The 25,887-nt window shown below is 36.6% G+C and overlaps 2 protein-coding genes across 2 annotated transcripts in view; one reads left to right on the top strand and one right to left on the bottom strand.

The window, feature by feature from the left end:
• Positions 1 to 21,740, top strand: part of LOC131681794 (putative gustatory receptor 28b) — a 25,719-nt gene extending 3,979 nt beyond the window's left edge. The window contains exons 2-5 of the mRNA XM_058962827.1: positions 3,522 to 3,671; positions 5,255 to 5,323; positions 21,460 to 21,549; positions 21,606 to 21,740. Of these exons, the coding sequence (XP_058818810.1) occupies positions 3,522 to 3,671; positions 5,255 to 5,323; positions 21,460 to 21,549; positions 21,606 to 21,689 (393 nt within the window). The 3' untranslated portion in view covers positions 21,690 to 21,740. The remainder of the gene's footprint in view (positions 1 to 3,521; positions 3,672 to 5,254; positions 5,324 to 21,459; positions 21,550 to 21,605) is intronic.
• LOC131681793 (sorting nexin-2) lies at positions 21,705 to 25,887 on the bottom strand. The gene is made up of 6 exons (XM_058962826.1): positions 25,783 to 25,887; positions 25,481 to 25,696; positions 24,350 to 24,471; positions 23,403 to 24,291; positions 23,178 to 23,330; positions 21,705 to 23,123 (listed from the first exon to the last, which is right to left on the bottom strand). The coding sequence occupies exons 2-6, from the start codon at positions 25,598 to 25,600 to the stop codon at positions 23,073 to 23,075; spliced, it is 1,335 nt and encodes a 444-aa protein (XP_058818809.1). The 5' UTR covers positions 25,601 to 25,696; positions 25,783 to 25,887; the 3' UTR covers positions 21,705 to 23,072.

Raw genomic sequence — 25,887 nt, 5'->3', positions numbered from 1 at the left:
TTGTTTGATAACTCACGATAGTCTGCGATGCCTCTACAGATCAAGCCGTGAAATATGTTCTCGAGATCTGCACACAGAATCGTTTTGGGAACGCGCATAATGCCATGAAAAGGTTTCTACCTGAGGTGCGCGTCTCGTGCCGAGAGCTTTCTATGGCGTTTTGACTCTTCAGATCCACGGCACTTGACCAATACACCGGGCTGACGCCAAGTCCAAACGTTACTTGTGAACACACTAAACAACTTCTACCTTGCGATGTCCCGTAGGTGAAGAAGTTCTGTGTGCTGATGTGGCCTACTGAAATCGAACCTGCTAAGTGGCAGTCTGGAGCTGATCGGTTCCACAAGGCAGGAGGAAACTTCTAAAAACGAGAAATAAAAGAGAGGGGCTAAATATTTTGGTTATTGGTTATAGGTATTTGTTCTAGTTACTCCTCTGTGATGGGACAGATATTATTGAAACGGTAGCATATTTTTCAAAAAACTCAAAGAAATAAAAATTCAAAAAACTCAAAGAAATAAAAATTGATTGAATTGCTACTATGCTTAAAAGGCAAAACAAGACACAAAAGCTTATCAAACAGCAAATGTATAATAAGAAGGAGAATAAAGATGGAAAGATAAAATGCTGATCACTTACCATGTGAAACATAAAATTAGACACAAAACACATGAAAGTAAAAAAATAAGATCGAATTGTACTATTTTTTTTAAAATGAGTCAATATATATAGTAAAGAGAGCCGGGAGACTTTTCTTGTCCTGGAAATTCAATAATAGCAGTAGCTTTAGAAAAAATTGATCAGCTGATTTGGTTGTATCAGATCGCCGAATTAAGATACGTGATATTGAAGAAGCCACAAGTAAATCAAAACCATGAGTACACAGAAAGCCATTCGATGAAAAAAATAACAAAACCAATTCTTGTTTTCCTAATGAGTAGACTTCAACAGAAAAATTAAAAATATAACTAAATTTTCCTTAGAAGCGCACTCTTTTGATTTCGTTTTCAATGATGCAGTATTTTTGAACGGACTTAAGATACTTCGATACTTGACCGTAACACGAAATCGTTGTTGGACTTCACCCATCGCTGCACAGTTAGTCAATTATCCGCTTTCATCGGAGTGATGCTGATCCTACTGTGACGGAAGCGGGTTCGAAATATCATGTTTTTCACTTGATCCAAAATAATCGCAATGGATACTGGAGCAGCTGTATCATTTCATTCAAGATAACCAAGGCATCGAAATATTCTGCGACGAATTTCAATTTTTGGACAGTAACTTTAGCAGCTGCGTTAAGTATATCGTCTCAATCGTAATCGAGATTGGCATAATTTAGTGAATACATCTATCCAAGAAAAATCTTCCGAATGAAGTTGATGTTGTATAAACGAAATGATGAGTTATCAACTGATTAAATGATGTGTAGTGTACGAAATCACATCTTCTGACAATTGTTTTAGGACAGATATACATGAAATCAATTGGATTTATAAATATTTCAGTTTATTCTTTTGTTTTCAAAAAAAAATCTTTTTATGTTTCTTCTGTTTACCCGGGGTTTTCCGAGTAAATTTTCTGAATTCCGGAAAGTTGGCGGATCCAGAAAAAAATTAAGATTTTGAAATGAACATTGTACAATACGTCATATACAAAAACACCATTTAGTGAAAATCAGTTTTGATGGTCAAACTTGGTTTGAAAAAATTTTGAGTATGAAACTAATATAAAATTGAAAACTAATTTGAAAATTTCTCAATAATAAGCTTCGAGACGACCATGTAGAAAAATATAGAAAAGGCCACAAAGAAAATTTGATTGAGTGTATTTCTTGGTGAACCACTTAGTTTAATGATAAATGTGCTTTTTGCGGTTTTGGCTTAGAAGTACCTGAGGTTCAAAATTACCTAATAATTTGAATTGGACCAGAGAATTATTCAATTAAAATTGTCAGGTAATTTCCCTTCCTTCCTCAACAAATAATATCTAAACATTTCTATCTTGACAGTTATGAGAAAAATGCGGTTAGACACATATCTTCGGAACCCTCGGGAAACGTGATATTTGAGTCATTTTATTCTAGCAATTGATGCCTGATGGGAAAGTAACAACACTTAGTATTGATACGGCCATCAAGCTAGGCATTAGGGACCATTCATAAATTACGTAACGCAAAAATTGCCCAAAATTGACCCCCCCCCTCCCCCTATGTAACAAATTGTCACAAATTTTTCCATCCCCCCCTCCCCTGTTACGTAACAAATTCCAAGAAAAATTTTTTTTTCTTCGATGAAAACATGTTACGTAACGATCTAGTTAACACCCCCTCCCCCCTATGTCACAACTTGTCACAACTTGTCGTACCCCCTCCCCCCCCTAAAAGCGTTACGTAATTTATGAATGGTCCCTTATACATCTTGGCAGGTGTTGCTTCATGTCAATCAATTAACTAATCCATTTTAATAATTGATGTACTTGCTTGCTGTTTGTAGATTCTATTATGCCAGCATACATGGTCACTTCTCTACAGCAATCTGTGAAGGTGTTAGTAAGAACTTGTCATATGTATCATATTCATATTTGTTTGATATGAAAGTCAGGTTTTCAGTGTCACGAAAAACTTCATCCAAATGGAATCCGTTAAACGAGTATTTAAATCTTGTCACTTTTTGTGGGTGCGCAATAGCTTGATATTCTTTTACATTCTGTCAATCATTATGGGATTCACTACGCATATATATGACCGAGCCACGAAGAAACCACAGATTTCGAAAATTATCACACTCTACAGTATCTTACTTACAATAATTCCTTGCATATACTACAGAACATCCAGTGAGCTGTTGGCTATTGCTGGTGAGCGAAGCAGTACAGTTGCCATCGTGGTAGATGCCATAGAGACAATTCTGTTTATACAGTCGATGATTTTCGGCTCCTTCCGACGTTATAAAGGACAAGCACAGTTGGCGGACCTGTACCAAGATTATATGAGAATTCCAGCTTTTATCGGATGTCCTGCAAGAGAAGCACATATGAGAGCTAACGAATGCGTTTTGAAAAATTTGACAATCAGTATGATACTCATTGCAGTGACAGTGACATGTATTTGTGTGCAAAAGATCGCGATTGAGGTTGTGCCAATGGATATATTTGCCATGATCACATCGATGTATCCGAAGCTATGGATGATCAACCTCACTGGATGGTTCTGCTTACAAGTCCTGTACGTTCACCGATTGTTTGAGCTCGTTAATCAGAAATTATCGTCTCTGCATTGTGAAATAGAGCGGGAGCTTGCACTTGGTAATTCAGTACATTGCTTGGGGAAATATGCGAAAAGATTACACCATATAATGTTGTTGCGAGGTCGTGTCATCGATTTAACTAATAAATTAAATAGAATATATTCCTACCCATTATTGATGCTCCATATGCTGATTGCAATCTTAACTTTGAGTCAGGTAGCTATACTGTGCTTTCAATCGGTAGTACTGAAATATTATCACTACGTTTTACAGATGAATTTCCTGTTCACCAATGTGTACCGGTATTTTCGATATTCTACTAGTATTCATGCACTGCAAACTATAGCGGTACTTTTCATGTGCATTTTGAATTTATATGAGGCGTTCTGCATAGCTGATGCCTGTGAGATCACTATGGAACAGGTAAGTGGAGTTTTTTTGTAACTATCAACCGCTTTCCGCTCACGAGCTTTGGGGCAGAGATATTTTCAGTTAGCGTTGATAAATGGAATTTTGATATTTCTTCGTTATTTCTCATTGTTTTTGAAAACTGCTAAAACGCATCAATTTGGACGGTATTCGACTTTCGTAATCTTTTCGTAGCATATTTCGTTTCAGTAATTCGCCACAGTACACAAAAAAAACTCTCCCTATTGAAAATTTTCTAGGAGAATTATATTGAGAATCGGAAGGTAAATATTGAGCAGCCTCCAGCACGGGTTTTCAAAACGGGTTTTTCCTTTTTTTCTTAAACGCCATGAACGCTAGAAACAATTTGGGAATGAAAGGGTTAACTTAGATTAGATCCTACATGCATGCATGGTGTAATTGTCCAAGAAGAAAATATATAACTTTGAAGAACAACTCATGGAAGAAAGAATGATGCATTTTATTATTCATTCAACGAATATTCGAATATTGCTGCTTCTATATTGATTATCTCTCATATTATTAAGGTCAATGATTATATTCTCGAGGCCATCAAAAATAGAACTACGGAAACTGTCTGCCATGAGGGAGAGCTTTTTTTTGTGTACTGTGACGAGTTACCGAAACGAGAAAGGTATCGTCATTCGTCACAAACATAAAATCCGTACCCTAACACTGCAAGTTTCCATTGGTGCCAAAACTTAATGTTTGTTCATTATTTTCCTTTTTTAAAATATTTGTATACAACTGTATTGGTAATACATCTAAGAGGCTTCAGAAATGCTTGTACCAAATCTGTTCACTTAAGGTTGGATAGAGAATGGGCAAAAATCGAAAACAAAAAAAGCAGTTTTTTCCACACCGAGTGTTAGATCTTCAAAAAAATAATTAGCTTATGTAAAATGATGTTACAGTACTGCTGATTGATATTTATGAAGATCTAACACTCGGTGTGGAAAAAACTGCTTTTTTTCGTTTTTGATTTTTGTCCATTCTCTTCCAACCTTAAACCTTAACATATTTGTATTAGTTAAAATGATATTATCAATAACTTTGCTGAAAGCACCAAGTCACTTACTATTTTTGAAGAGTTAATTCTCCATAATTACTTCTATAAGAATTAATCACCAGAATTTATATATCAAAAGATGTGCTGTTTTATGTTTCAAAACTTCTTAGAAGTTGTTAAATCTTTAAATTTGATGATTTCGAATTTATGTGATTTTGACTGTCAAGAAAGTTTTCGAAAATTTGTCACACTTTAATAGTTCATATTCTTTGACTTCGTTGACATATTATACAAGAAAATTATGTATAGAGGTTTAAATACTGTTCCATATTAATTCTCCTTGTTTGCAGACTGGAAAGGCATCTGTTAGTCTATTTGTGTTTCTGAATTTTCAATAATTGATCAAACTCTTATTAAATTTTTGCATTTTCAAAAAATTAACAATTTTCACCAAACCTCCTCCCCCCACCTAAACAAATTTCTGGCTACGCTACTGATTAAAGTAAGATTGTTTATATGTTTTCTAAAATTAATTAACATTCTGTACGTCTCTCTGTGTTCTTTTCAGTCTTCCAAAACATCTTATTTATTATATCGGTTCAACACACTTAACTTGGATGCTGGATTGAAACAAAATGTAAGTATCAAGGTGTATCCGAAGCATCTACACTGCTTCATTCTACTTTGGGCTACGAAAAAGAGTCTATTTTCGAAAACGTGCGAATTTTTGGGAGAATTCTCAATGAAACCGGGTTACTTTTCACACGTATGTCTCAAAAAGTGAAAATTAAATTTTCAATCGATGATCTTCAGTAATAGGTTTAAAATGTGTTATTAGTTGCGGAAATCTTAATACAACCTTGGCATTTTAGTCACATAAACATATTCTTGGACCTCTCGATTTTCATCTACGGATGGCTCACAAAATCCTCCATAACTCGAAAAGTAAGGCGGAAGATACTATGTACTACCATATCGTTGGAAAAGGGAAAATATGAGCATTCATTTCAATCAATCGTATTTTAGAGCGGTCATTTCGGATTTTGCTGCCATTTTGAATTTTATGTTATAAATTGATTTTTGGTGAGGTTTCCCATACTTGATGCATGTCCTTGTTCATCGATTACATGATACATCCATGAAAGATGAGATTCGTAGAATCCCGTAGCATATAGAGTAATTTCGGGAGAGATGCCGCGTCGGGTGAGATGTCGCACTTTCTACATCTCGTATATAGGGTCACTTTTATACGGTAATATGAAATTGTAAGTTTGTCTTTCGAAGAATTACAGCACTGGAGATGTACAATAATCCTTAATCATAAAACTCTCCAGATCACGCGAGGAAATAATATATCCGGCTAATAGGAAAGTGTCAGCTTTGTATCATACACAGCCGTTCCTTCTCTCTGATAGAATCTCCTACGTAGTCCAAAATATGAAGGAGTTTGACATTGGTACTGATTGGGTCTCGGTTTCGAGTTGGTACTTTATTTCTGGAACGATTTTTTATAACCACTGATTACATTTCGAAGAAATGTCTGAGCCAAATAGTTGCAAATGGCTGTAATTTCAGAATAATTGCAAATAAAACAAAATTTCTTTCTCGTTTAATTCATATTTAGGCAGTGGTAAGCTTTTTCCGAGAAAAAAATGAAGTTTTTGTTGCAAGCTACGGCTCACTTGCGGGTGAAAAAATACAAACTATATCACATTGCCAGTTTACAAGCTCAATCATAGGTGTCGCATGACTAATTTTGGTTTTGCCGCAAAACGCCAATGGAAAGTGACAAACCGAAGCGGCTGGTCTATAAAATACGAAAGTAAGTGGATGCTAATCAATGAGCTATATATAGGTGTGACAAAACACACGGTTTGCTAGTGTTGGTAACCTAAAATATGTAAACATTCCAGAAGCACAACGGGTCGACGTCATAGCGTTCACACGATTCAATGGGAGCGGAACGACCGGTATGACGAAAGCAAGTCGATTTATTCTGTGATCACTTACCCCACTCATGTAAGATTCATCTTAATACGAATACCAAAGTGCCATCTCCTACATACCTGTATATATTACATTGGATGCCAATGACTTAAGTACATTTTTGAAGAATACAGGTTTACATACTGTTAGTGATTTGACGTTCGCGCAATGGCTAGACAAAATAAGTATCCGGGGTTAAATTTACCATCAAGATTTTTGTGTGCATATTAGATAACTGTGTAATAACTGCTCTTTTGGTAACAATAAAACAAAATATTGATTCGTTTGTAAATTTTATTTTAAAATTTGTTCAAAATGTTCACCATTTTGCTCGATGCAGATGTTTAGTTTTTTTTTCATTTCTTTCACAAGATTTATGCGTATTCTCTCGCACGTTGCTTGCAGCAAGAATCATTCTCTCCTTGAGTAGGTTTAGAGTATGAATTTGTACGGAATCAACCACTTCTTTGAGGTACCTTCATAGAAAAAAAGTCCATTGACGTTGAATCAGGACTTCCAATGGGGAGGGCAAAGAAGAGGCCAATAGCGTCAGAGATGGGCATCAGTGATGGCATTTCACCCTAGTGATGCACTGGCGCGTAAGTGTGATGCCTACACAGAGGATACAAAGATTACACACCACAGAAAAAAGCAGAACGCTCTTTCTTTCGGAGCTGTATAGACCGATTTCAAGTGTGCGCTGGTGTTGAGGTAGTTGGGTACGAGATAACCGTGCTCTCTTGCTCTTCAAATTCTCTGTGGCGCGCTCAGATAAAGTCACCACCGCGCGCGCCCCAGAGTCGCTGTGGGGTATTCACTGGCGTGTATTCACTGGCGTGTGATCTTTGGTTTGTTTTCGTCTTACAAGCGGCAGTGCGGGTGAAATTGATTTGATTTGCACAGGTTGTTGCGTTGTGCTGTGTGGATGGTGGTGGCTTATTTCAAGCTTATATGATTTTCTACTGAAGATTTCATACAAGTTGCTTGGTAAAGCGAACGAGTTTATAAAGTATTGTTACACAACCTGCAAAACTCAAAGTACTCGGTCCTCAGAGCAAATTGGGAAAACTTTTTACGTATCATCGTATAGAGTTTTATAATGACCAGAGGCACCTGATATGCAAACTCGTGTTATAAGTATTAATAGTTTTATTATAACTTAATCCTACAAGTTTAAAACGAAATCTTTGATTTCGTCGACAGGCTTGACATATTCAGTAAAATTAGGTATACGCTTGTGGCGATAAATAATTTACATACAACATCACAATTGAGCGTACAGAAAAAAGTGGCAGCACTGCCGAATCTCGGAAGTGATTTTGTGTTCCTCCCATAGTTTACCAAATTTTGCAGTGAAATATAGTATATTTAATAGGAAATCGAAGTTAATCGCTCGGTAGGTCGTTTCTCCTGCTGTGTTATGTGCTGGTAGGCAAAAATATCGTTGGAATAGTGTAATTTAACGTAGTGATTTTATCGTCACATCACAATTATTTTACTATGTATGTGCGCGACTCGAGCAAGCTACCAAAAAACTGTTTCCACTTAGCATCGACAGCGCCATCTGAACTTGACTAGTTGATGCAACGATTTCACTGATTCCCAGTTAAACTCATTCCGGAACCGGTTCGGATATCTGAATGGAGTCAGTACCCAGTCAAAAAAATGCGGATGAAGATCGTCAGGCGATTTAAACAGTTTGACGTTTGACTCAACTCGCCTGTGCTAATTGCCCCTAGGAACAAATGCTATTAGCGAATGCGATTAAAGGCAATTTCAATACTTAGACGACAAATTTTCTGGCGGCTGCAATAGACTTGGTTGTTTTTGCATTTTTCAAACATGGCGGTTAGTGTTATCCACATTATTCATATTATTTATCTTATTAATTCAATAATTTTTTTTATTGTTTTATTCATGTTATTTGTTTCATTTGTTTTAATCATTTTATTAAATTGTTAGTTTTTCCCAGTTCATATATTGCTCAGTTTCTTCATTTTATTAATTCGGTTTATTCAGTTCTTTTAGTTATTGGATGACAGTTAGTTAGCTTGAAACAATTTAGTTTACTCTGTTAATTTCATAACTTTTTTAATATTGTCTGATTTTCATTTGAGCTAATTTGATTTGTTTTATTAATTTGATTTATATGGATCATTCTATCCATTTTATGAATAACTTTTTTTGCTTCATAATTGTTTTGATTTTTGGTTTGTTTTGTTATTGTTTTTTAATTTATTCAGTTTATTATACGTGTTATACGTGCAGGACTCGAGGCTGTGCTTGTCTCACATATAGTTGCTTGCCAGCTTTGCGTGCGTTTGGCAATTTAATGAATAATACAACAGTTATATGTATGAGAGGTGTCTCATCCCACTGATGGGTGGATTAAATCGGTTTTATGTATACATGTGTGTATATATGTGTATGTGTTTATGTGTACATAAAAAATGGTTGCATTATACACGGGATTGTTTTGTAGTGTACACATATAATCTATTAATGTGAAAAAACTGATACTTCTGGATAGAAGTCAGATCTTCCTCCAATTACAGCTCCTTGGAGATCTCCAATGGAACAACTTACACAAGTCCAACAGGCAGTGACACCAGACTAGGAGAAACGGAAGCGCTGAGGAAAACACGGAGCCTATCGGTTCTTTTTTATTATTTCCCCTTTTCTTTCTTAAATAAGCAGGAATTCAAGCAATGTGGATGAGAGTTAAAGGAGACATAAATGGGAGATAGGAATGAAGGTAAAAAACTGTAAAAATGGTAAGTTCTAGTACACATGTGTTATGTTATATATATACAAATTGAACCATTATAATAAATACGCGTCGATTTCCTGCTTAAATGGAATCGAAAGTTTTACTGTAATGTTAGAATCCAACTGATACAAACATTACAGTAAGGCGGGGCTAGTTGATGGAACGATGACCTCGGAACATGTCTGGCACTGTACACGAAATGGGTCATCGGAAAATCAATTGAGCTAACACCTTCCTAAATCCGTGAACCAAGTTATTTGCATGAATGTTTAAATACATGCAAACATCTTTTTTCTGTAAATCACTACCAGCTAGTGGGAGATAGGAAGGTTAACACACACACACACACACATCACAATTGAGCGTACACCCGTTGTTCATTTGTCTATTATTTTGCGTGGAAATGTTTCAAGAGCATGGGAGCTAGGAAGGGGATTCTGCGCGTCAATGAGCAAAATAAATTGGCTCAGTTTCGGGGTCAAGAAAAAAGGCCACTAGTGTTCACGCTTATTTTAAATGTACAATGAATCTTGTGTTCCATAAAAGGATGTAATAAATGGGTCAGCAGCAACAATGTTTATTATACGTATTCTAGATTTTTGCGTCAGTTAGTATTTTAGACCGTAATTATAACGCACGGATTCATTGCACGTAATATCAACAGCAAAACAAAGTATTAGGTATTTGCTAGTATCTGTCGGAATCTCTAAGAAATTTTCGTATTTTCAAGTAACAAGTAAGGTGTTTCCTCAAGTTTAAACAAGCGATTTTTGTGTGATAAATTATTCCTCATTATGACTTTCTTGAATGAAGTGTTTTATCATAAAGGTACTAGGAAAGGAACAATGAAAAGTTCCAATTGCAAGCTTGGAAATTTGCTGAAAAAACAGTTGAAAAAAAATTGCGTTAAATTTTGAGCTCCTTTGCACATATAGTTGAGCTAATGTATCTATAGTTACATGTCCCATAGGAGCCATAATTAGCAATGGCTACATTGATGATACATGGTAGTGGTAATGGTACAAGAAGTTTCACATACATAAATTGGTTAATAAACAATCTTAACATTTTTTTTATCATTTTAGGGATTAAAAGCTTTCGTTTAATATATTGATATCGCCCATAGAACTTTTCATCGATTTTTTAGCAGAATTTTCACTCAAATATTCTAGTTCTTTGCACACATACCAAAGATACGTTGAGCGATTTCACATATTTGCAATTGAAATTTAAGGGCAGTTCATAAGCCACGTAGAACAACTTTCAACATTCTGCTTTTATTGCACTATATTATTAGTCTAACTAATGCTATCGTTGTAATGCAGTACAAGTGTAGATTTTCAAAAAAATTATATTAGAATTAGAACGAAATATTTTTTTTGTATCGCTACGTCGCTCGAGAATAGCCAAAAAAGCGTAAAATATTTGGCTTTTATTGACCCAAGCATGACTAAAATGCGACTCACACCTAAAGTGCAGAACTATTAAACTATTACGTACTTACTTTGTTAGCATTACTAGAGCATTGGAAATTGATAAATTTTGAGAAGAAAATGGAATATGTTGAGGATAATTAGTATTGTCTGATATAATATTACTAAATATCCATAAAAACTTATTTCATCATGAATAAAATCCTATATTCCTGTTTATCAGAAAATTTGAATCACCTAATTGGACTAAGAATAAAAATGACGGAAGTGTACTCGATTCGAAGTGTATGCATGAAAACATACAGGTAAATTGATTAATATATGTATAGAATACGAAGTTTACGTTAATTTTTGGCATAAACGTAGATCGTATTCCTTTTTCGGATCGAAATGAAAACAAAAGCACATCCTCACGTCACGAAATCAACTATAGGTTCAAGGTTTACACAAGAAGATTTTTATTCGGTGAGGTCATAAACATCCTCTGATACATAAACTTAATATTATAAGTTTCACAAATTATAAAATCACGGTGAACAGATAAACGTTCCTTGGAACAATTTAGTATGTACTGCAAAGACGGTGGATTTGCCATTTTGAACTTCTTTGCTATACTCGTACCCGAACATGTTGGGTTTTAATTTTAATTCTCTCTTGTTATTCCATCGCGTGGAAATTCGAGAGAAAACCAACTAATTTATTTAAATGATGGCACAGAAGAAAAATGCCGTCAAAAGATTCCAGAACTAATTATTGAGGGGTTACACCACTATAGAGCACGAAAAATAGGCATATTTCGGGAATTTATCTTGACGCAATAATTTGATGAATCGAGATCTTGTTTAACTTTCCGGCAGTGCACGCTGCTCTGAAAATCTAGCGAAATCGTCTTAAAGCATCAGCGGCTGCTCGTTCAGTGGGCTATAAGCGCGACTTCCGGAGGGTTAATAATATATATATATATATATATATATATATATATATATATATATATATATATATATATATATATATATATATATATATATATATATATATATATATATATATATATATATATATATATATATATATATATATATATATATATATATATATATATATATATATATATATATATATATATATATATATATATATATATATATATATATATATATAACATAAGTAATGAATAGCAAAAAAATGATTTATTCGAGTAATTTCATCACAAGATGGCGGCTGTGCAGCACTTTCCCGTCGGGGAGTTTTTTTTGGAAGGGGTCCACGGCCGGAACTCTATGTCCCGTAATTTTTAATCCAGAGCCAAAAACCAAAGCTTTTTAAACTTCTTAGAACGACAGCAAGCGGTGTACGTAAATTTTTTTCTATGTCTTGATTTTTCGCGAAATGGCATATTTTTTAGTCGAAAAACGCTGAAAATGTGTTAAAAATCGACACAAAATTGCTTATTAAAAATTATGCAATGAAAAAATTAAATCCCGCGTACATCGCTGGAGAAAGTAATCTTGAACATGCTGTAAAAATTTTAGGCTGATCAAAAATCATTTGTTCGAGTTACATTTCCGGCCAGATCAAAAAAAATATTTCGAGAAGAACACGGTTAACGTTTTCCATATACTCGGGGTATACATAAGAGGCGTTGCGAAAAATTTGAATATTTATTTATTGTTTTCGCGATTCATTTTTTGGAATATCATTTTCAGCATCCTAAAGCACCAGTATGTGGACTTTATCTCGGAAAAGTTGGACATCGGATAAGCCTCTTCTCGCGTGAGTGAGAGAGAGTTACAATGCCTGCGTATGATAATAATCGAAAACGTGTGTGATACCAGGACATTACTTGTAATGGATCACTTTACTTTTTGACGTCGCCAAATTCGCAATCAAAATAAGTTAAATTACCATTGAGTTATTCAGTCGAACAAAAAATAGGCCGGTCCTAATGTGGATGTAAAAATCCCGTCTTTCATCTGTTATACGATTAATCTGATATTACAGATCATTATAAAACTTTGTTTATACCAGCCGATACATTGATACGTAAAATGTTTTCCTTGTTTGTCTCTAGGCTCGAATACTTCAGGTTTCCCACGGTAGTGTAACAACACTCTATAAACTCGTAAGCTTTACCAAGCAACTTGTATGAAATCTTCAGTAGAAAATCATATAAGCTTGAAATAAGCCACCACCATCCACACAACACAACGCAACAACCTGTGCAAATCAAATCAATTTCACCCGCACTGCCACTTGTAAGACGAAAACAAACCAAAGATCACACGCCAGTGAATACACCACAGCGATTCTGGGGCGCGCGGGGTGGCGAATTTATCTGAGCGCGCCACAGAGAATTTCAAGAGCTCTTCTCCACACTCTACACTGAGAAACAAAAATATGCATTATTAGCATACTTTCTATTCCCGTCTCTTTTCTTCTGCTGTGATTTTTATGCATTTTCATGCATAAACTTCTAGTAAGCATTCAATGAGTGGATAGACCGAATATGTCCAATGCATAAAATTTACAGCAGAAGAAACGAGAGGCAGATAGAAAAGTATGCTATCAATGAATAAATAAAATTCTGCGTGTAGATCGTTCCAGTGTTGGGTGTATGAAAATTTACCTCTGCCATCAACATGCGCTTACACATATCAAATACGGTGGTGTATATGAACGAAAGAGAAGCGCTCTCCTTTTGCTTGCCAGAGTGTGGGGAGTAATTTCAATTTCTCTTTACTGCACAGAGGATAGGGACATCACTGATGGGCATAGCGTAGTTGGTAAATCGATTGCCTTGCACGCAGCTCACCTGGGTTCGATTCCCAACCCCGCACATAGGGTTATATTTTCCCAATAAAAATTTCTAACCCGGAAAGAGGCGAATGACCCTAAGGTTATAAAACCTCATTAATCAAAATAAAAAAAAGACCCATAGCATCCAATCCAGCGATCGGGGAAGGTGGTGTTGAGGGAAATTTTAACTGAGGTGGAGCTCTATCTTTCCGAGTGGACTATCTTCCAGCAAGCTGGGGAGCTCGCTCCAAATACTTCGTCGCGTTCAGTTTCCTCAATGAAGTATGGGACGACAAGCTGTCGATCAACTATACTTGCCCATACGTGTTTACCAAGAACTGAAACTACGGTTTAATTTCTTTGATCTCACGTGGGTTTTCAGTTTCCCACGCGAGGGGCCAGCACTAGCAGGTTTAAGTGCGTCGCATTGAAGATACTTGCGTATTTTGAATGTAATTTATGTATTTATTGTAGGTAATTAAAAATACCTCTACATAAAAGCGGTATTTAAAATATTTTGCGTATTTAAAGCACAAAGATCTGTACTTAAAAACTTTCCAGTAATTAAATCACTGAGAACCGACATACAAATAAAGTTTTTAACTTGTGTAAGAATTTAAACTGTCGCTTTGAAATGACAACCGCAAGTAGCAACTTGCCACTGGTCGGCGCTTCGATCGGCCAGCAATCGCTATACGGGACTTGTATGCAAACTTCTCTGTGATTAAATTACGGTCAATTTGTCATGTACTTTTTAAATATTGGCGGTACTTAAAGCACCGACGAAACAAAGTGACAGAGGCATTCTAAACGTGTCGCATACACGGTAAAAAAACTTTACCCATTTTATGTATTCAAATTGCCCATTTTCGGAAGTTATTCGAGCTGTCAAAAAATGGGTATTTTTTTGTTTTTTTAACAATTGAGTTCTTGACGACCAGTCGCACGAACACCAGGGCAGCTTACTGGTTGAAAACAATCCCATTTACTTTTGCCGTCTTTGTTTACTATTTTCCACCAGCTAGTGAAGTAGTATTTGTGTCATGTGACGTGTATGCACATGAGCCGCAAAAAAGATGGGTGGGTAATGTCTGCGACATAACCGGAGAGATGTAGAATACATAAGGAACACGTTCTTCAAATATGTTGATACTCATTAGGATTTTCGGACAAAAGGTGATTTGGGCGAGGAATATTTCAAATTATTCTTTACAAAAATGATGGTGGTCCTGATAAGGACCGGTTTTGTTGGCGTTGTTGGCCTTGGTGAGGGAGATGGCTAACGATGAAATTAATTGTTAGCATGAGGAAGTCGCGTAGTACTGGCCAATGGAAGAACAGATAATAATTGATTCCTGAAAATCAATTTTTCTTTATTCATGTAAATTATACATACTTACAAATCTAATAGAAGATTCCTGGTCATATATCTGAATTATTGGTGCGAACATTGTGTAATTTGGTTAAGTACAATGAAAGTTACAAACTTTCCAAACTCGACCTTCTGTTCCTTCAGAAATATTGAAATGGGGTGTCTATATTAAACCGTTAGTCGTGGTCACAATAAAAAAAGATGGGTGGGTAATGTCTGTCACATAACCGGAGCGTCGTGATTTCAATTCGAGACGTTAATTTAAATCTAATAATATTCAACAGAATCACGTTTGAATGGGAAATTTTCAAATAATTCTCTATGGTAATAATGGTGGTTCTGAAAAGAACCTTTGGTATCGGCGTTGGTGTTGATGGTGATGCGCTGGATCGTTGGATATTTTTGGCATGATAGTTACGTGCCTGGCGAACTGTTTTGTAGCCTCGAACAAAACGACAAGACTGGCTTCTTCGGGTACCATTACGGCTGAACTTTATAAGCTTAGCTCGACTTTGAAATCCTGCACAATCTCACGAATCAGACACTGGTAGGGCCATTTTGTTTGCTACTAGCACGGAGCTGCACAAAAAATCATTTAATGCAGTTAGTTCACGGGGGCTGCCAAAAAGCTTGAATAGAAGCATGCGACTTCAACGTTTCTCTTAAACACATGCAACAACACATTCGTTTTGGTAATACTGATAATAACAGTAGAAAGGAATGGAAAAGCAGTGCACGAAACGAGCGAGAAGATAATTTAAATTTTTGTTCCGTGTGCAAGCTACTTCTTTCCACCCAACGTATTATGTTGCTTGTTGAAAATTTGCTACACACCTTAAAATGAAAGTTTCAGTTTAACTCTCACTAGAACACAATTGATTGGTCCTGAAAAGAACCGTTGCTTTTATTGTAATTTACGCCCACTCCCACAAACCGACCAAGTAGGCATCACTGGCTTCATTACGGCTGAGTTTTGTAAGCGTAGCTCGACTTTGAAGTAATACACAACCTTACGAACCAGACGCTGGAATGTTAGCCAGCGGATTAGTTGCTCCGTTGCCCTTTAGTTGGGGCGAAATACTAGCATGGCGACAGTTCCTGATCGGTAGTTGGTTGCGATGGGCCACCAGTAGCTGGGGCACTTTTGCGGACCGTCATCATCGCCAACTGCTTTCCTTCGGTGGACTGGCTGCTTGCTAGTGCTTGAACGAATACGAATGATGAGAAAAACCGAACGACCAATATTCATATATGAACACACGAGAAAGCACTACTATCGCTCTCTCGCTCGTTTTCGTGCCATTCCTGTGCCTTTCCTTTCCGTTCGGCTACCAATACTAGCATAACCAAAACGAATATTCTGTCTTTCCATCGCCTTCAATCTAGTGGCCAGTGCTAACAAACTTGCATGTTCAGTTTTTAAATAACAACATTCAAACAATATTTTCAAAGAATGTTGCAGATTTGAAAAGAAGGAAGGAAAAGATTTTCACAAATTTAAATTCTTTCGTGTTATTTGTTAGCGCTGATAAAGGCTATTTAGTTTGCTACTAGCAAGGAGCTGCACAAACAAATCGATTTATGCAGTTAATCAACGGAGGCTGCCAAAAAGTTCGAATAAAAGCATGCGACTAGTGTACTTTGCATGTTCTATATTTTATCAATACTAGAGAGGATCAATAAAATAATTCAAATTGTAATAGCGACATGCAATTGTGGCAACACTGATCATGAGATGGTGGGGGAACACGCACATTCGTTTTAGTTATGATGGTAGTAGCAGCAGAAAGGAATGGAAAAGCAGTGCACGAAAACGAGCGAGAGAGGATAATTTAAATTCCCTTTCTTTCTTTCCACACATCGTATTTCTTATATTGCTTTCTGAAAATTATTTGTTATACACCATAAAATGTAAATTTCAGTTTAACTCTTATTAGAACACAATTAATTGGTCCTGTAAAGAACCGTTTATTGTTTTATTGCGGGAGCATAATTCAGACGCACTCCCCGCGGACACGGTGAGCTAGAAAGCACTATTTTGCATTCTCGAACAAACCGACCAAGTAGGCATCGTTGGCTTCTCGGGGCATCATTACGACTGAGCTTTGTAAGCGTAGCTCAACTTTGCAGTCCTGCACAATCTCACGACCCAGACGCTGGAACGATAGCCTACTCTGTTGCCCTTTAGTTGGGGCGAAATTCTTGCAGGGCGACAGTTCCTGATCGGGTTGCGATGAGTCACCAGTAGCTGGGGCACTTTTTCCGCCGTCGTCATCGCCAACTGCTTTTCTTCGGTGGACTGGCTGCTTGCTAGTGCTTGAACGAATACGAATGATGAGAAAAACCGACCGACAGATATTTATATAATCGCGCTAATATGCACTACTATCGCTTTCTCGCTCGTTCTCGTGCCGTGCATGAGCCTTTCCTTTCCGTCCGGCTTCTAATAGCCTAACCAAAGGAATATGCCGTCTTTCCCCCACCAAGTGCTCTCGTCAAGCAACCCAATGCGAATAACCATACGAACAAACATGTAGTGGACCTATATATAAACTTTTCATTATTTTATTGTTCGGTTGGTCCACCATAACGACGGCTCTGTGCGGGATGGGCTGAAAATTTTCACTTTTCCGAGTCGTTTTCGAAAGATTTTTCAAAACACATTTTTTTGTTATTAGTACATGTTATACATACTTCAAATTTTAATACAGCATAGAGGAACATATTTGCAACAAATTGGCCTAAAAATCAAATCATTCTGTTAAGTATGATAAAAGTTATTAACGTTCAAAATCTGACGCGGCGCCGCAGCTGATATTTTGAAACGGGACCCCTATATTGAAACCTTAAATGTATTCTACATTAAAAGTCTATGAGTACTTTTTATCCATTTCACAACTACTCGATGAGGTAATGTCAATGGGTAGATCTTGATAATGGGTGAAAAATCCGTAAGCATTATTTCAAGCGAGTTAACCTGCAAACTAAGGACCGTAGTGTAACCTGCAAATTATCGCCCTGCATCGGAGTTCGTGGCGGAAACGGAACATTTCGGCAATGCTCCGAAAACAACGTCTTTTTAGACTACTGAGGATGTTGAAAATATGCGCCAGTTTGGCATTTTTAGAGCAGACAAAAGATCCAGCCGTCAAAAATATATCCAGTTGGCGGTTTTATTTTGTTAAGTAGTTTTAGAATAGGATTTCTATATAGATTCCTATACTTTTATAAGGAAACAATAATGTGAAATGAATGTTATTTTGTTTTTTTTTTAAATTCAGAAATAATTCTATTGACAGTATTTTTCATTCTGGCACGAATTTCATGAATGGGGATTTTTTACGCATTTTGTTGTAACAGTTCTGCGAAAAATAATGGGTGAAACATACCCAGGTTGACGTACAAGGTCTGTACTCATTTATGGGTACAAACGCTTTTCCCATTTAATGGGTTATTCCACTTTTATTGAAAATGAGTAGTTTTCTACGCATTAATGGGTACTTGATTTTATCAGTGTACAACAAAACGATTGTTTTGAAATGAAGCGATCGCTACTGTCAAACTGTGACAAATCGCCCCGCCATGTTTGAATAAGGGCAGGCTTCTCGTTAAGTATATTGATATGACAAAAGGTGTGCATTTCCCGCACACCTAGTGGTAATATGCATCAAAATAGTATTCAAAATTCATTGAGAATGCATGTATTCAGTTACTTTTTTTTTCTTTTAACGAACAGTTTTGTGAAATAGTGCATACGAAAGGTAATAAAAATCATTATGCAGATGTCGCTAGTGTAACAACGTATTTTAATTTAAACAATTAGGACAACATCTGACGCATTTTTGTTCCATGTGGCACGTAAGTTCGTCAGTACTTAAAGTACCTTATGGCACTTAAAGTAACTAATTAAGTACGACTTTTAGCACTGCATCCTATTGAAGATTTAGTACTTGCCCCTCGTTCCTTGTGAGTGTTGAAAAAACCGGCTCACGTAAAGGTGCATTCATTACTCCAAAGAATGTGCTTGAGGAATTGAGCATCTGCTTCCACCTACGTGTTAAGTATTCTGCAAAAGTTAATTCTCTTCGATTTTTCGCATTCCAGTAGTTCCTGCACTTGGAGGGTATGACAGATTCGTACTTATTTTTGGATCATTTCGTACGCACCTTAGAATATTCTCTTCAATTTCCGGCATCAATAATCTTCGGGAGTAGCTTAGCTAAAAAGAAGGCGATATCAAAGGTCGTAATTTAATTTAAAATTAATAACATTTCAAAAATATACAACGAAAATTTTATTGTATTTGAATCAATGAAATTCTAAAATTATTTTCATTGATTTGCTCTTGTTCCAAAGAAGTCTAATTCATATGGAAATTTTTAATACGAAGTGAATTTTGAAACACTGAAGGCGTCTTAAATGCACTATTACTGTAAGCAAATATTAGTGAAAATAAAAATCAAAAGTCCAAGAGTATTTTCAGAGAAACTTCATGTAGATTAAAATAACATTCTAGAAAAAATTCCAAAGAAGAATGCATATTTATAAGAAAGCAACATCTCAGACAGATACATTCACAATCTATAAAATTTCAAAGGTTTCAGGAATATTGATAACTAAATTTTAGGGAATGTTTATATTTTTTCGTTGCCTTTTACCTAATTTTCTGGGCATTTTTAGAGTATTAGTGATTGGTTATCATAAAAATGGTGCCAACGTTGTGAAAAACACTGCCTTTTCAATTTCAAAGATGGCCGCATTTCGAGGCGTTCTAAATTGATCGTATGAATTTACACCATTCTAGACTACGGTATAAGCTTATTTTCTTTGCGCAATAAGGAGATGAATCAAGATCCCAAAAATGAGATTCATAATCAGAGTTAAAAATATTCAAATTCATTGAATGAAAATTGATCATATTCAGCCGCATTCACTTTCAATATTCAGTGACGCAGCTGAAAACGTCAAACGAACAAACCGCCCATTCATCCATGCAGATTTTCATTCGTCTCCGATTACTACACGAAGCGACTGTGCAGCAACGAATCAAACGCATCAAAGTAGGCCCTGGCACAATGTAAGCGATGATGATTGTTGTTTCATATGCTTTACCGGCATTTGAAAACATTTTCCTAGATAGTTAGTGAAATGAATATATTGTATTCAACATAACATGGATATTTGAATGAATATTTTTTCTATTCACCGCGAGTCGCATCAGGTTCATTTTCAGCCGTCAAAAAAGAGATTCGATTATTTTTAACTCTGTTCATAATACGATTTATGTTGCACAAAAAATATTAATTTCAAGTAATTTATTCAGCATGAAAATATTACCACGTGACAAAATCGATTCAAAATAGTAAAAGAATTGAAAATATACCATTTTAACTGAATCCACAAAATTTGCAACAAATATCAGGCAACCTATAGGGCCTGATAGTTAGTGTTAGGAATTAGACGGTCATGAATTTATTCACCCCTTCACTACCTGCGGTGGAAAAATTGGATAGTTAATTCTTAACCACGGACTAAACATCCTTGTCATTGTCATTTCTCAGCCCACACCCTGGCAGGCGTTCATCCGCCCATCTAGACTCTGTCAAGACCTACAAAGCCTAACTGTTCGTATGTGCTAGTCCGTATAGCACACCAGTTTCTTCCACAAGCAGGCGCCGGCTGATAACCAGTCCCACAAGTTTCAAATACATTACATAGAGGATAGTCGGAAGCAGAAACTGAAGAGATAGTAGAGAGATTTTGGTTTGCTGAAACGAAACAAGACAAGTAAAATAATTGTTATTAGTATCGTAGTTATAATAAATGAGTAAACGATTTCTCATCTGTTGTTTGTTTCCTTGTTCGTAGTCCTCCTTCCTGTTCCTGATCTGCTTGGGCTATTGGCTTTCCGTTCCTTGGTCATCACGTCCTCTTACACCGAGTTGCATATATTGTAGCAAGAGAAACAAATGAAGACAACAAAAAAAGAAAATAAATGCGAAATGCTCTCCTTCCAGACCCCGTACACAACCCTTACTTTCCCTTTGCTTATCATTTTGGTACCAGCCGGAAAGCACTTGGCCTTGTACTCACTGCTCTTCCACCATCCTCGTGGTTTTCTCCATTTATCACTGGCGTTACATGTGATATTTGGGTACGGAAAATGATATTTGGGTACGGAAAATCATATCGCATTTGTAGATAAACATATTACACATATTACGTGTATCTACTATACGATATGCTGGCCGGAAGGATAGATAAGCAACCCAAGCTCCCCTAGAACGATTTTTCCCGAATTGCGATCTTCCATCACCCCTCGAAAGATGCTTAACCACGGACTAAACATCCTGTTTATAAAATACAATAAATAACATATATAATAAAACAATCCTGTGTTTCTATACACCTTTCAGATTGAACTGTTTCTTATACAATTAATTCATCAACCGGTAAAATTCACTGCTTTCGGAATGTTCACAATGGGCTACACGGTGCTGTTTTCAGTATGTACGAAAATCAATGTAGAATGACTGATTTCAAGCTCTACCTATTCTTTCAGATAATCACCTCAGTCACTAGCTATTTGATCATAATGATTCAATTCGAGCTCACAGACAATTGTACTGCAAAAATTCACCATTAAACACCAAAAATGCCGTTTTATTGAGTACTTAATCTTTATTCCTTCAATAGCTCTCAGATATATACTTTTCAAAGAGAAATAGTTAACAATAATTCATAATTTTTCTTTTTTGTATGAAATATAGACAATTATCAAGTATCACGCTAGTGTACATAGCACATAGAACATAATCGTTATCGACTAAATAGTAACGGTAAGGATGTCCACACGAATGAAAAAAAAAAACCACGTAGTAGATTGTTGGCGCTTTGGATGCTGACAGTTGCGTCACCTTTGTCATACTTTTTTGTAGCAAAGTAAGTATGCTGATTACAGAACGAATCGAAGCCGTTGTCCACTAAAAATGATTACCTTAAAAATGTCGGTTTATGGAATGCTTTAGCTATTATTAGGTTCTCATGATTGGGTGTAAGTTTGATTGTTTCGCACGGACGCAAAGTTTCACGTTTTACGCTCAACCGAGTACTAGGAGTTATATAAAACTACATGCTTAGAAATGAGGCAGATCATAAATGCAGGCCAAAATGGGAAAAAGTTTAAAATGTTTACTAAACTTCTGCTCATGAACAATTTAGCCACGTTGGGTATGCGGTATTATATCAATTTGCCTACAATAATTGCGATAAGTTTAATCTAGTATTTTCGTCGCACGTTTCGGTATCAAATAGATGTGTATAATTCGTTTAAACCAAAATATCTACTGTTCTTAAATTGTTGCATCTCCGCACTAATATGTCAATAGTGTCTGAACAGAAACCATGAGAGCTCATCTGAATATTATTACAATGCCTTATTCTACCACAGTACACGCACACTTGGAAAAAAACATCATTCGACGATGAATTTAATGGACAATCGTCGCTGATCGAATGATTTGGTTTTGCTACAATTTGGAAGGGTCGTTCACTATTCAATACCATATATTTACACAGCATTCGGATAAATATCAGCAATCGCTCGATATGTCCATTTGTTTTTCCATACTTAGAGCTCTGAGCTATTCGAGTCGAATCAACATATTATATACATACATATTTTGCGATGAGAAAAAAAGATCAAACTTTGATATTGGTCGTTTCACTTTATCGCAGGTATTAGCTTTGCTATCCGGGAACAAAAATATTCTACGTAAATGTCCATATTAAATTTTGCAATTGTGTTTTTAAGCAACGTAACGAATATTAACAAAATGCATGCTGTAATAATGAATAATTCATGTCGGAATATTTGATGAAACTCTAACAAGAAGATCGGCTTAATCTATGAAATTCTAGCGTTGGCGTCGGCGAGATTAATGGACAGACGCAACGTGTTGGACAGCTTCCAGCTGCTACTGTTTTCGTCGTCGGTGCAAATCGTGCTCGTCGTCGCGTTCAGTTCGTCTCAAGCAATTTCCTTGGCAACCGGCACGATTGCCTCCCAGTATTTCATTTGCTACAAGCAAGAAATTAAATTTCCACAAAATCATGAATGTTTAAAAAAGCTAACCTGCTGTTGGTGCGCCATTTGATCTTCTAAATACTTAACGATAGTTAGTTTGAAATCACGCGCACGGTTCAATTCGAATCGTTCCATTTCCTTCTTAATTTCACTGGAAATATTGTCAAACTCCTTCTGGCAGCGTTGCACTTTGGCTTCCCACTAAAATGGAACATTTTTAAAGTTTTGTATTCAATCTATAATATTTTCGTATTTTATATTATTTCTATCTACCTCTTCAACTTCCTTTTGTGCCAAATCCAGCTTATCCCTTCGCTCCTGCAGCTCAAGTTTTGCCTTATTTTCGCGCTTTTTCGTAAGCTGCATTTGAGCATGCTGCCAATTTTGGAACACTTTAACACGTTCGTGAAATACATCTTTGATTGCTCCAAACAGTCCGATGTAGTCTTTGATGGTTTCCGACAGGATGTAGCGATCAGAATTTGCTTGTTCCGAACGAAGCAGTTCAACTTTCTCCTCAACGTCGGCCAACTGTGAAAGTGCTTGCGACAGGCCTGTGTGCTCTTCACAGGTGCTCAATAAGGCAGCCGATTTCGCCACGCCTCCTGTTAGAGTGGCCAACTCTCGACGATGGGTGACCAGTGCCTTAATTGCAGAATGTAACTTCTGCATATGGGCATCGATGGTCTCTACTTCGTTGATTTTATCATTGAACCACGGGTCGGTTTCATCCATTTTGTATGTAATTTTATTGACAGTCTCGCCAACTTTATTGAATAGTCTCATCACTCCAGCTCCACTAAGAGCAGCCGTATTAACAGCCCGCGGCAGTTCTTGATCGCTTTCCAAGAAGTTCACAAAGTCACTGTCCTGGCACAGATACGGATGCTGCGCTACACGATTTAGGAAACGTTCCAGCGAAGCGCGTCTATTTTCTACCCACTCCAGATTAATTCCTGTTCCAGGTTCACTCTGAGGTTGACTACCCATCTTTACCTTGGTGGAGCCGATGATATTCTTTTCCGGAGCAGGTGGAATAATACGTCCGAGTCGTAAGTACTTACTCACCAGTAAATCATGCAGTCCGAGAAAGTCGCTGAAGCGACGCAGTGTATAGAATTGGCGTTTTTTGAACTTGAGAATGTTGGTTTTGGTTGATACCCTGTAAAAAAAATCCACCGTTTGGAATATGAAATAACGATATGACGACAGGTGCTTACTTGAAGGCCAGATAGGAACCCATGCCATCACCGACTTTTTGAGGCTCGGATACAGATATTTCGATAAATACATCCCCTGCTTCAGTGGTAGGAACGTCTTCCAGCACGGGCGAGAGCGGCTCCTGCAGACGGTATAATTTACGATACTATTTAGTTAATGAATGTGTCACTGAATTCTGACTTTAAGGACTCGTCTTGTCCTATGGATACCAAAGAATACTCATGCAAGGATCATTCATAGTATACATCGTCTTGATCGTTTTGCTCTATCGCGACATTATTTAAACAACTTGTTATAGTTCATAGAAAGAAGTGAACTCAAATTTGATTATTTGGTGGTGTGCTGGTGCCCATTGGGATTTCAGCCCTAAAGTAGTCTACAACCACAAGAACTGAGCTATAGCTCCATCACTTTAAAATTAAATTCTAAGTTTGAATATAGCCCTGCTACCAGTGGCTAGCCTTAGGTACATAAAGAAGGCATACGAAAAACGAAATTTGGACATTGTTATTCATTTAAATAAAATATGTGTATTTAGTTTTTTTTTAGGGAAATCCAAAAAAGTGATTTGAGCGTCAATAATACATTATAAATGACTTGCTTAACAAAAGTCGTGTCTATCGAGTTAAAAAACCAAGACGCTTACAAAATATATTCCAAAATAATCGAATCTGAAAATTAAAAAAAATCGAACTATCATCCAACTAGATGCCTGCCGTAGTTCAAATTTGTCAATGTGAAGTCTGCCTCAATCATTCACCACAATGAAATAACGCCCATTCGGTTGCTACCGGCTTATCTAGAAAACCGATAAGCAGTATTCGAAAGAAACTTGAATATCAGTAAACATATCAACATTAATTTTTTTTCTTAGACGCAATGAATCATCGCTGTCAAATTCAGTAAGCGAACCGCTATATTCTACTTTTCACTCTTACGACGAGCCATAGGATAAATTAATCCAATTTATCGAGATGCTGGTGCGCGAGGAGTGAGACAGGCAACGCCGGCGGTACTGACTTTTGTTCTCAAAACGAACTTTTCGAAAACAATGCAGAGTATCAATGGTGGAGTGAATAATTAGCATTGGAAGTGGCCAGTTGGTAACAAAACAAACAAAAAGCTCAAACCTGAATGGCAGATTCAAAGATGTCGTTCTCGTTCTCATCATCCGGAGAGGTGATGTCCACATTGTCGAAAAGAGGAGGTTGTCCACCTTGCTGTTCCTCGCCAGTACCGTTGTTCTCCATAGTTTTTTTTTCACGTGCCACTTACGCTGGATCTCAGTATTGGAACGCCACTTACTAGTCGATGGTGGATACGCCTTATATCGGAAAAATGGACGTCTACGAGATGTTGTCAATAGTAAGAACTTTAAAATATTGCTTCGTATTTTGGTTGGTTGATTTCTCCGAAATAATGGTGCTGATACCTAATACTAGCTTTCCGAAACTATCACTCAGAATTTTAAACCCACTCTTCGTCAGCAAAATAATGATTTTGTGCTGATGCTGTCAAACAAGACTTGGTGAAAATC

Source organism: Topomyia yanbarensis, chromosome 2 (assembly GCF_030247195.1).
Source record: "Topomyia yanbarensis strain Yona2022 chromosome 2, ASM3024719v1, whole genome shotgun sequence".
In the NCBI taxonomy this organism is placed as follows: domain Eukaryota; kingdom Metazoa; phylum Arthropoda; class Insecta; order Diptera; family Culicidae; genus Topomyia; species Topomyia yanbarensis.
Note: the sequence above shows the minus strand (reverse complement) of the source record. Positions and strands in the feature narration are given on the sequence as shown.